The following is a 12,822-nucleotide window of genomic DNA, read 5'->3' as shown; positions in this document are numbered from 1 at the left end:
TATCTATCTATCTATCTATCTATCTATCTATCTATCTATCTATCCAATTATTTATCATGTCTATCATTCTATTTGAGCTGGAGTCTATTTCTATTGTCCTATCCATCTACTTGTCTTTCTGTCTACTGTATCAATCTGCCCATTTGTCCATCTAAGCTGGAGTCTATTTATGTTCCATCGATCCATCAGTCTGTCCATCTGATCTATCCTATTCCTCTCTCTCTGTACCTGTCCATCCATCTGTCTAAACTGTCATGTATTTATCCTTTCATCTATCCATTCATCTGTCTATTATTTCACTCATGTAGCTGTATGCTAGTCTGTCAATTTATCATCCACCCATGTCCATCCATCCACTCATCCATCTGATCAGTCACATCCATCTAATCTCGAGTGTATTATTCATTCAGCCATCCCTCCATCCATTAATCATAACCATATTCATAAAACTCCATGTCCATCTGTCAATCCATCACCCATCTATCTCTCCATCTGTCTGTCTGTGTACTTTGGTTAATTGTTATAGAACCTTGATGTTCGACTCTGTTATTCAGTAAAATCTGGACAGTCTCAGAACTTCTTTGACCTTTCACATTCCATCAGAGTCTGTCCATCAGTCAGGGAGAAGCGAGAACTCCTTCACCCCGTGCTTGTGTTCTGGCGTGACTCCAGCTGTCGTCTGTTGCTTATTAATGTCGAGACTGAACACGCACAGGCGTACAAACTCTGCCTGAGCTCGAGCGAGGGGAAAGCAGATCTTTCTCCTCAACGCAAAATGTATTTTGTTGAATCTCCTGCACTGGAATGACTTTTCACCATTCATTCAGCCTCTTCTAAAACATTTCGGGGGATGTTGTTAATGGAAAATAATCAACGACGGAGCGGTATTATGTGAGTTGATGCAAAACAAAGTTAGTGGTACCATTTTGAAGTTGATTATCTTCCTGTAACAGCATGTCCTAAAAAGTTTTAATCCTTTTAAACCACAGATATTTACACACAGCTATGGTTTTCTATTCATTAAAGAATGACAAGTTTTATTTTTTAATCGCATTACAGTTACATTTAATGCTTGCAGAATGTCCGTGAAAACTCCTGACACTGGAGACTCCTTCCAAAAATGTGAAATAAACATCTCCTTACAGAAAACGTCATGATATTATTTCCTCTGTCAACTTTGTTGGAGGAGGTAATGTTTTCGTCTCCATTTGTTTGTCTGCTTTCCAATGTAATTCAAAAAGTTGTGAACGGATTTGGATGAAATTTAGTGGAAAGGTGGACCATGGGCCAAGGAACAACTGGTTATATTTTGATGCAAATCAACTAGTAAAATATGTTTGTGGATCCAGGATCTAGATATGTTTGCGGATCTGGGATTTTTTTTTGCTTTTCCCAATGGAACTCAAAAAGTAGTGAACAGATTTTGATTAAATTATGAAGAAATGGGTTAAGGAACAATTGATTAGATTTTGACACAAATCCAAATCTATGGCTTGGCGGAGGTATGCACTCAACTGAATGCCCTTCGAATTGAATAGTTGTTCAATAAATATTTTATAAATTAGATGGAGAATTCAGGCATACATGAACGAATTATTACTATAGAAGCAATGACATGCACAAAATATTCCAGTTTTTGCCTTTATTCCCAAAAAGACAATATTGCTACTCAGCTGTTTACATGGCGAATGAAAATGAATATTCCACTAATATTCCAGTTTACACGCAGCCATCCTTACTCCAATTAACATAAAACATTCCTGTAAATAGGCAGGAGACCATGTGTGACAAACTCCTGTAAAATCTCTGCACTGTGTCCATGTCTGAAAACCAATCTCCATAGCTCTCAGCCTCTTGCCTATACAGCTAGGGTTACAGTGGGGGGCTAGTCTTCTGGTAACCACAAGAGTTTGACTCCCCACTCGCATCTGCATTGCAGCGTGCCTTGCCAGATGTGAGTAGGTACCATTTTTATGATGGTTTTTGGTATGACCCGACCGTGAGTAGAACTTGTGATCGCCTGATCAAGAGGCAAACACGCTAACCACTAGGCCAACTCACAGTATCCATGTCTAAAGAATGCTCCGAAAACCTGAATAATATCAGCATATGTCTTAATCAGAATAAGGCCGAATTCAGAATATCCTATCGGAATATGCTGTTTACATGATCCATACCAAATCCCAAATTCAGGATATTGTCATATTCAGGATAATAGTGGACTATTATTACCTTGCCTGGAACGGAGTCCACCAGGGGGCGAGGTATTGTTTTTGGTTGGGTTTCTTTGTTTTTTGTTAACGATATTACGGGAAAATGGTTGGATCAATCTTCATGAAACTTTCAGGATAGATGGGCATTGGTCTCAAATAGAACCTCCAACATTTTGAGGGTCATCCAGTCAAGGTCACCAAAAACGTCAAAATCGTTTTTGTTGTGGCTACTGCCTCATATAGAGGCGCTAGCCACTACGTCATCATGCTGTAAGAATGTAAGAGTGTAACAATTGTGCACTGTGCATGTACATACACATACACATGTTCCAATTAAAATGGCCATTGAGTGTATACAATTCGGTTCACCATTCAAAATAAATGGACTAAACCAGGGGTTTTCAAAGTGTGGGAGAGTCAGGCCCCCCCCCCCAGAGAGCAAATAAACAACAGCGCCCCCCCTTACAATTTTTGTTGTTGCTATACTTAATGTTCCATTTGTATTTTTAAAAAAAATGGTTGTTGTACACATTTATTTTTTTTCTTTTACACATTTTAAACATCTGTGCTTTTTGAAAACATCTTTTTTTACACATTTAAAACATCTGTGCTTTTTTAAAACCTCTTTTTTACACATTTTAAACATCTGTGCTTTTTGAAAACATCTTTTTTTACACACTTAAAATATATGAGCTTTATTAAAACATCTTTTTTAACACATTTTAAACATCTGTGCTTTTTTAAAACCTCTTTTTTACACATTTTAAACATCTGTGCTTTTTAAAAACATCTTTTTTTTTTACACATTTTAAACATCTGTGCTTTTTTTTTAAAAAACATCTTGTTTTACACATTTTAAACATCTCATAGCATCGTTAGCTAGCACCTCTTGGCAGACAACACACTGTGGCAGTGGAGCATCTTCAGATCCAGTCCATGAAAATCCAAACTTTAAATAATCGTGGTCATACTTCCTTCTTTTTTTGCTTGGCCCAGACTCTGTCTCCTCACTCACTGTCGCTTTAGGTACTAAAAATCGATCCATTTTGTCTCTGGCAAAGGCTAGCTGAAGTTCGCTAAATGTCCGCAATAGTAACTTATTCTGGTTTATTTTTCCTCAAGTTGCGCCCCCCCGAAGAACTCTGGCGCCCCCTAGGTGAGGCGCGCCCCACACGTTGAAAAGCCCTGGACTAAACTAAAGAAACTGCTTTCAGACATGTTTATGCTTATTACAGAGGGAAAGTGTGTTCCACTGAGCTCTAGCGCCGGGCCATTTCTGGAAAATAAGAGTTTGGGTCATGGCAACAGCGTGTGTATGTCAGCCTCGGTTCAGAGTTTTCAGTTTCGGAAACTGTAAGAGGTAAGAGTAGAATAATATAAAGTACAGACACTTGGTATATTTTATTTCTGTGATTTTTAAATTGTTCATTTTTGGATTGTGCTTCATTTTTGTGGCTACTGCCTCATAGAGTAAATATATATGCGATATTTACTGTATGGACATGGGATCAGAAAACTATTTTATTTATTTATTTATTTAATTTATAAGCAGTAGCCACATGTACCCATAGGGTACTTATTTTTTTCGCGATATCTTCCTTCATATTCGTCATAAGTGCTACCGGGCGAGGTTTGTTTTGCCTGGCAACACTTGTTGTACATGTAAACATACCTAGTGACATCATCAACTGATCGCATACTACGCCAGAGATGCTGTTACCGAAAACGACTCAACACCTTCAGACCAATCAGATTTGAGAATTCAAGTACCGTACAACCCCACAGTGAGCTAATAATAGACACTTTATTCACTGGAGATTTTCCTGATCCTTTTTCATATGTGTTCTTTAAAGAACCCCAAAAACAAATGGCTCGAGTTAGTGTTCTTTCAACATCAAAGAATTTTCTCACATCGTCTTGTGGATAATTGCTCCAGTCAGAGGAACAATGAGAACGCACAGTTGTGTCATATTCAATATTACTGCGACAGTGCGAGAGAAATATCTATCATTTTTCAGAATGGACTTTCAGTGACATGATTAAAGCAATAATGCGGCACGATAAAGAGGGATTTACTGAAGCAGCTGCAGGATCAGCCGCACGTTTCAACAGCAATCGGATTGTATTTATGTCACCTTTGTGCAGAATGCAAGTTAAAAGCTGATTGTTTTGTTCCCCGTAACGACATGAGCATCGTGTGAGCAAAAGTCTTGAAACAATCTGTGGATCTGAACAAACCTTGGGATCAATATAAGAACATGGTTTTGTTTTTTTTAAGAGTATAAAGAGTATTATTGAAATAAAAATCCAGACAGGTCTGAGATGATAAAGAAGGATGATCACTGTGTAGTCGTGTCATTTTTTTTTTTTTAAATGCACTTTATTCACTCCATAGTGTCTCTCAGTATGGTCACATTTAGAAAGGGAATAGAAGCACGATATATTCAAAGTTTAGCTCATGCCATCCTGTTACTTACCTGAATTTTTTTTAAGTAATTACTTCAACTTCCTGACTCACGAATGACTAATTTTGTCAAAGTGACCATTCATTTTGCACTCTATCATTTTAGACTTTCAGAACGGTAGCAAAAAAAGGTGCTAAGAACTTACCCCGTCTCCAGAATCCAGAGAGTTTGGCCTCCTGTTGGATCGTGGTGCAGCAGAGAGAGGTTTCATGAGAAACAGAGAGAGAGAGAGAGAGAGAGAGGACTCTGGACAGGGGTAACAGGAGATCATGCTCTGATGAAAATCATATGCCTTTGTGGTTTTGTTTTTTTCCCCCAACATGGAAATGCTCGAGACTCAAAGGGAAGCCGTGAGCTCATACGCTCACACTTGTTGAAATAAACAGCTCTGATATAATCCCTGATGGATCATAAACAGCTCCAGCTTTCCACAAAATAAAGATGACGACTCATTTCTTCATTCGAGGTGCTGCTGAATTCTTCATTCTGATTGCTCAAAAGCTGCTGATTAATTATCTGTTCTATGTATTTGCATTTCCAGACTTACAGTTGGCACAAGGACTGGCGTACATATGACATCATCGAAAACAAATAACAACCAGATGAGAACGTGTTTTAATTGAACAAAGAAAAGCCTATCATCGTTGACATGGTGACGTTTTCTGTAAGGAGAATGTTTAATGAACATTGACGGAAGGAGTCTCCAGAGTCAGTGATTTCTCGGAAAGGACAGCTTCAGGAAAACTTTTCTGTCTTTCTAACTTTAAGAGAAGAATAAAAAGATGTTGGTGATGGAGCTGCGATAACAAGAGTTAGCAGGAACCGTGTTGTTTTACGGCGTATAACATGATAATAACACGAATCATTATCTCAGTCGGGCAGATTCCATGGCGAAATTCTTGGAACGAAGAAATTGAGGATCAGATGCTTTCCGATCTAGGTCAGCTAGCAGTGTGAAATCAGAGTACACAGAAGAAAGGTCTAATTAGCGGAGAGGAGCGTTGCTTTGGGAAACGTGTCTCCTGCTGGCCTGGCACTGAGAATGAGGAGCAGCTGGAGTTCATTAGAGCAGAAAAAAAAGAAGCTTTTTACTTACAACATGTGATCGGATTCCTAGCTGCAGGTACTTTTCCCACGGACCTCTCAACACACACACACACACATAAAGAAATGGCACCTTTTTTAAATCATGATTTTCATATTTATCAGAGATGACACTCATGCTGACACAACAGAGGAAACACTTCGAAAAAGTCTTTATTCTGAGAGCGTGTACTGGTTCAAAGATTTTTACATTCGCAAATCACTCACAGATTTTCACAAAGGATTCTATTTTACTCCACAGATCTGAGTTTAAGACTCTCAGCCGAAGACATTACGAGTGTTGCAGTTTCTAATTCTGAACGAATCTTGTTTTGTTGGCTTGCATCGTGTTGCAGAGATCCATGGCTTAATAGGATGTCAAAAAATAATAATTCGGATCAGGGGCGCCGCCAGAAATTTTGGGCCCCATGAAAGATTAGAATTTTGGGCCCCCCAACTTTGCCCACCCTCGTCACAATTGCAAGGAAACATCTCATCTCATCATCTCTAGCCGCTTTATCCTGTTCTACAGGGTCGCAGGCAAGCTGGAGCCTATCCCAGCTGACTACGGGCGAAAGGCGGGGTACACCCTGGACAAGTCGCCAGGTCATCACAGGGCTGACACATAGACACAGACAACCATTCACACCTACGGTCAATTTAGAGTCACCAGTTAACCTAACCTGCATGTCTTTGGACTGTGGGGGAAACCGGAGCACCCGGAGGAAACCCACGCGGACACGGGGAGAACATGCAAACTCCGCACAGAAAGGCCCTCGCCGGCCCCGGGGCTCGAACCCAGGACCTTCTTGCTGTGAGGCGACAGCGCTAACCACTACACCACCGTGTCGCCCGCAAGGAAACATCTTATTATAAATTTATTTCAAAGTGACACAGAGTGACATTTCAATTTGATCAATTACGTACGTATTTCTTCATATGTTGTAATCTCTATCCCTCTTTAATGTGTGCTGCGCTTTCTCCAGCTCCTCAATTTGAAACCAATGGTTTAGAACGTGTGAACATTCCACACATGTAACCATGTCAAACACTTGACTGGTGTCCGTTATTAGCAACACTTTAATCTAGCAAACTGTATATGGCGCTCGCTCATTAAAAACTTCAATCCTAAAGCATGTATGGGTTGTATTGCTGCTTACCTCCTTCTCCAAAGGGGGGTTCAGTGGTTTGGTAGGGCGGAGGTCCCCCGAGGCTGAATCTGTGCATATTTAGGGCACCCCATTAGTTATGAAACTGGTTATTAGCACTAGTTATTAGCACCAGCATAACGTAATATTTCGTCTTGTTTATCGCACAAGTCAGTTCAGTTATTAAAATGGAAAAAAATGTCACTGTACAAACTGTAAAAGTGTTCTCTTGATAGGCTAATCCAACCACGTTCATACTGTTCATTTACCATTCGCTAATATTTTGAACACACATGTGAGCGATAGCTACCTTTCTTTGGGAAAAACTGAGTGACCAGTTGCCTGCCTCTCCGGTCCCTCTCAGCTTTCAGCTGCCTTTCTTTACATTTTTGACAGCCACTCTTCATATTTAGTGATCATAGACTGTACGCACTCCACTGCTGGCTGGCTGGCTGCATTGCACTGATCAGCACACAGATTTAACGCATCGCGCGTCTACCAGAACTGGACTGTACCATTTCGCAAAAGGGGGAGGGTTAAATGACAATATGTTGAAGAACTCAAGAAATAGACAACCTTGTTCAATTAGCTCATTTTACCAGATGGAATATTGCATTGTTATTATTTCAAAAGTCTTATTAAAATCATTAAAAGCATATTATCAGCCCCTTAAAGGGCCCCATGGCAGTGCTGGGCCCCTAGAATTGTTCTAACCTTTCCCCCCCTGGCGGCGCCCATGATTCGGATCGCAAAGCCCTTCCTAGCATCATGGTTTAAAAGTCAGCTCGGTCACTCAGACAGCGCAGATCTCCACCAAGAGAACAGTCGACTCTTCTATGATCTGCACTTTATCTGTCTGGATAGATCTCCAAAACTATTAGAATTATGTGACGACACGTGTCACGGATTACTGGTCCACATGAAATACATCGTATTTCTACACTGACTATGTTTTTTAACTTTACTGCCATCTACTGGATTTTAAAATCGATGGCATTGCAGAGCGCAGATTTCTGAAAAAGTCAAATGCCGTATCACACAATGTTAGCAAAAGTGAAAATAGCTTCGTAGATCCGCCCCGTGACTCATATCTGATCCAAAATGTAATCGGTTCTATCTTGGCCCATGCTCCACCCTTCCACCAGACTTCATGTAAATCAGGTTCATATGTTTTGCATCATCTTGCTTACAGTCAAATAAACAAGCCAACAAACCACACCAGAAACATAACCTCCTTAGCAGAGGTAAAAGAAAGAAAGAAAGAAAGAAAGAAAGAAAGAAAGAAAGAAAGAAAGAAAGAAAGAAGTAAATCTCATGATACATGGCCCCATTCATTCTTTCCTTTACACGGATCAGTCGTCCTGGTCCCTTTGCAGAAAAACAGCCCAAAGCATGATGTCTCCACCCCCATGCTTCACAGTAGGTATGGTGTTCTTTGGATGCAACTCAGCATTCTTTCTCCTCCAAACATGACAAGTTGAATTTTTACCAAAAAGTTCTATTTTGGTTTCATCTGACCATATGACATTCTCCCAATCCTCTTCTGGATCATCCGAATGCTCTCTAGCAAACTTCAGACGGGCCTGGACATGTACTGGCTTTAGCAGGGGGACACGTCTGGTACTGCAGGATTTGAGTCCCTGGCGGCGTAGTGTGTTACTGATGGTAGCCTTTGTTACTTTGGTCCCAGCTCTCTGCAGGTCATTCACTAGGTCCCCCCGTGTGGTTCTGGGATTTTTGCTCACCATTCTTGTGATCATTTTGACCCCACGGGGTGAGATCTTGGGTGGAGCCCCAGATCGAGGGAGATTATCAGTGGTCTTGTATGTCTTCCATTTTCTAATAATTGCTCCCACAGTTGATTTCTTCACACCAAGCTGCTTACCTATTGCAGATTCAGTCTTCCCAGCCTGGTGCAGGTCTACAATTTTGTTTCTGGTGTCCTTTGACAGCTCTTTGGTCTTGGCCATAGTGGAGTTTGGAGTGTGACTGTTTGAGGTTGTGGACAGGTGTCTTTTATACTGATAACGAGTTCAAACACGTGCCATTAATACAGGTAACGAGTGGAGGACAGAGGAGCCTCTTAAAGAAGAAGTTACAGGTCTGTGAGAGCCAGAAATCTTGCTTGTTTGTAGGTGACCAAATACTTATTTTACTGAGGAATTTACCAATTAATTCATTAAAAATCCTACAATGTGATTTCCTGGATTCTTTCCCCCCATTCTGTCTCTCATAGTTGAATTGTACCTATGATGAAAATTACAGGCCTTTCTCATCTTTTTAAGTGGGAGAACTTGCACAATTGGTGGCTGACTAAATACTTTTTTGCCCCACTGTAGTTGTCCTATAAACAGCAGTCCCATGGTTTTGACCAATGATGTGTTTTGTTATTCAGTCCCTCGACCAATCAGAAGTCTGAGGTTTGTATGTGTTGTCACTTATCTGTGATATAAAACACCACAGATCTATTTGAAGCGAGGGCATTTTTATTTTATTTGCTCTCTGCCCTCTTACACATACATGATCTCAGAGATGCCTTTGATTGGTGAGTGTCCATGTGTCTGTATGCCCTTCCCACCCTGACAGCATGGCCAGTTTTGCTTCCTTGGATGGCTGTGGCGTTATCGGGATTCGAACTTGTGATCTGCTGATGGGGCGAACGCTTCTGTTACACCATTTGGGAAACTCATATTCACATGTAACAGCGTGAAAATAATAATCCTGTCGTATAAGAGAAATAAAACACCACAGTCATATACAGTGCTGTTAGAGAATAATAATCAGAACTGTAACAGTAGCTCAGGCTCCATAACCCCATCCGGTTGTTGATTATTTTCCTCTCACAACGTCGCTCATCATGTTGAATTCCTCTGCTTATGAACAGACCCCTGCTACTATATGGAGACATGACTGATTGTTGCATTCGCCCAAATTATACATTTCTGATTAAATTACTGGACGGGGTTCAGGAGGTATCGTGATATCTGATTTGATTGTTGAAATAATCGCAGTCATGTCCTGAGAGTCTGAGTTTGCTGATTCCCAGCTCGATGTACTGGAGGCTCCTGGAGGTGATGAGAAGTTGGAGAAAGAGCAGATGTTGTATTCGTTTCGTATTCATCAGAGCTGAAGTGTTTTACGGTGTGTGACATGTGAGAGCAGGCATCGTCCCACAAAACACAGCTAGAATAATCAGTCCAGCTCCAGGGCATAAATCTCTCACACACACACACCATATAAAAGTATCACTGCTTGATTATGTAATGTTAGTTCTTGTTGTTTTCTTCATCTTTCTACACGCAGATGTAAGCTTTTTAGTGGATGGCTCTGAAACGTTCATGATTTACACCCTTACTTTGCTTCATCAAAGTGTATTTTGCTTCATTCCGCTTCTTGGGTGGAATTGAACAAGACAAGTTGACGTGTGCTTCTGTGCTCGGCTCAGAAACGACCTTTTACCAGAAATTATCAGCTTTCAAAAGGTCACAATATGCAAATTAGCCTTGTAACCAATCACGATATTTTATAATCCTGGGTGTGACTTTAAACTGCAACTGGTGGTGAGTCTCAGGTCCAGGAAGAGTTGAGTATTGGGGAAAGTGGAGTTCCCTGTTAATCACCATTGCTCCCAGGTCCGCTCTGACCCGGAGTGGTAGCACCTGCCTGGATTCTAGCTATGAGTTCAATAGTCCATCACCAATAAGGCGCTGGCAGCAGGGCGCTTTTCAGTGCAGTGTGGCAGATGAGCCCAACAGGGTCAATGGTGCACCACCAGATGGCATGTGGAAGAGCCACTCAAATGGCCAATGGATGGCATCACTTGGCAAGTCAGTCGTCACTGCAGGGCAACTTCTATACCCGTCAGGTCTGTAGCACTTTTGTGCACCACTTGGCATCAGGTCTGGAGGTCCAGAGAGACAACACGATGGGGGTACAACATGGTTTGTCTTACCTTACTGTGCAAGGTGCTTTGTTAGGAGAGGAGCTCTGGTGTGGGCCTCGTGGCCCATCTTCATTTCTGCACATCCTAATGAAGCAGTCATCATCGCTAGCGATGGACAGCCGATGATGACAATGATATTTTTTGTTATGCATGATCATCTGGACATTTCCTAACATTTAGTTATGAGCCGTTTTATTTCTCTTGTTGTTACAGTGTAGCGTGACGTGTGGTTCTGGCCGGAGGAGTCGCACTGTGGTGTGTGTGAATCGGAATGGGGATGAGATCCATGACTCGCACTGTTCAGCACAGAAGAGACCAAACCACAGCGAGTCATGTAACACTCAACCCTGTGAATTCATCTGGATCACTGGGAACTGGGAGGAGGTAAAAAAACAAAACAAAAAAGGGTTATTCGAGTGAGGCAACACTGAGGCCTCACTCATAGCCAGTGATGATGGTGATCGTGTCGTGTATCTATTCAATTGTAGTGCTGATGGGTTTTTTTTTCCTCTGTTTTCCTTCTCAGTGTTCTGTCACCTGTGGTCAGGGCTACCAGAGGAGGCGAGTCTTCTGTAGTGAAGTGCATTCTGGGAACGAGAATTATGAATACAGCCACCAGGGGTCATCCAACTGCCCGGGGGCACCTCCTGAGAGCTACCAAGCGTGCAGACTCCTTGCGTGCCCTTCAAGTCATGTGTACAGCTGGAGAGTGGGCATCTGGGGACCTGTGAGTGCTTTTACTTCTTAATAATAGCCAGAGATGACGCACGGGTCACAACTCAGATGCGTCACAACTCCTGCACAAGTGATGCATATTACTGAGGAAAAAATCCTCTCAGAATTTGATCGAGAATTGATCATGTATTGAACATTTAGTCTATTGCTTTATGTTGAAATGTTGATTTCATAGCTTATGAAATAAAAACATGTCTTCGCTGTGGACTCAGATTTGAGATCCTTCTGTAGCTCTGATGTCTAATTTACTAGTTCATATTATTTATCGACTGTCTCGTGTGTGTGTGTGTGTGTGTGTGTGTGTGTGTGTGTGTGTGTGTGTGTGTGGACAGTGTTCAGTGAGCTGCGCTGATGGCTGGATGGAGCGTATGGTGCAGTGTTATTCAGAAGAAGGGGAGCTCAGTGATGAGTGTGACCCCAGCTCGAAGCCAGACAGTAGGAGATCCTGCACTAACCCAAACTGTGAGTGGAAATCACACCCTCACTGTGTATATTTATCCATCCATCCATTCTATATATCCATTACGGGTCACGGGTGAGCGGGCGAGAACCGGGGTACACCCTAGACAGGTCGGCAGTCGCAACTAATCGCAGGGCTAATCCTGAGAGACACACAGCCATTCACACTCACATTCACACCTATAGGTGCTTGAGTTTATTCTATCCACATTCACTGGATATGAGCAATCGTGCGCTCTGATTGGCTACTCTACTATGAGGATATCAGCTCATATACCATGAGTAGAGAAAAACAAAATGGCAGAGCAAAAACAAAACCCCAAAAACTACAAAAAAAAGCAACGAAATATGGAATAAAAGTATTTGATGGGAAGAACATATTTTTTTATTTTTCAAGAATTATTATTATTATTATTATTGCATTTTTCACAAATTGCTCCTGTCATTTCGCCGGTTTGTTTACATTCTAAGCAGAAATGATTTTGTTGGAAGTTTTGTCTAAAATTGTATTGATCGAATTTGCAAAAAATAAAAATAAAAATGTTCCGTTTCTCAAAATCCAGTGAACGTGGATAGAATAAAACAGTTATTCCACTCAATCTCGTCGTACATGAGTTGATAGCCGACGAGGTGCTATAAGCCATGTACAGCGAGATTGAGTGGAATAACTGTTTTATTCTATCCACATTCATGCATTTTTATTTAAATTTTTTGCAAATTCCATAAATAAAATCTTTACAAAATCATTTCCGCTTGGAATGTAAACCAACTGGCGA

General features: G+C 41.2%; 1 protein-coding gene across 2 annotated transcripts in view; it reads left to right on the top strand.

Annotated features, from left to right (window-relative positions):
- LOC132874422 (A disintegrin and metalloproteinase with thrombospondin motifs 9-like) overlaps positions 1-12,822 on the top strand; it is a 109,926-nt gene that overhangs the window by 82,987 nt on the left and 14,117 nt on the right. For both annotated transcript variants that reach the window (XM_060910596.1, XM_060910594.1), the window contains exons 30-32: positions 11,066-11,236; positions 11,379-11,579; positions 11,920-12,049. In XM_060910596.1, coding sequence (XP_060766579.1) covers positions 11,066-11,236; positions 11,379-11,579; positions 11,920-12,049 — 502 coding nt within the window. The remainder of the gene's footprint in view (positions 1-11,065; positions 11,237-11,378; positions 11,580-11,919; positions 12,050-12,822) is intronic.

The sequence above is a fragment of the Neoarius graeffei genome, chromosome 26, assembly GCF_027579695.1.
Source record: "Neoarius graeffei isolate fNeoGra1 chromosome 26, fNeoGra1.pri, whole genome shotgun sequence".
Taxonomy (NCBI): Eukaryota; Metazoa; Chordata; class Actinopteri; order Siluriformes; family Ariidae; genus Neoarius; species Neoarius graeffei.
This window is presented reverse-complemented; position numbering and strand designations above follow the sequence as displayed.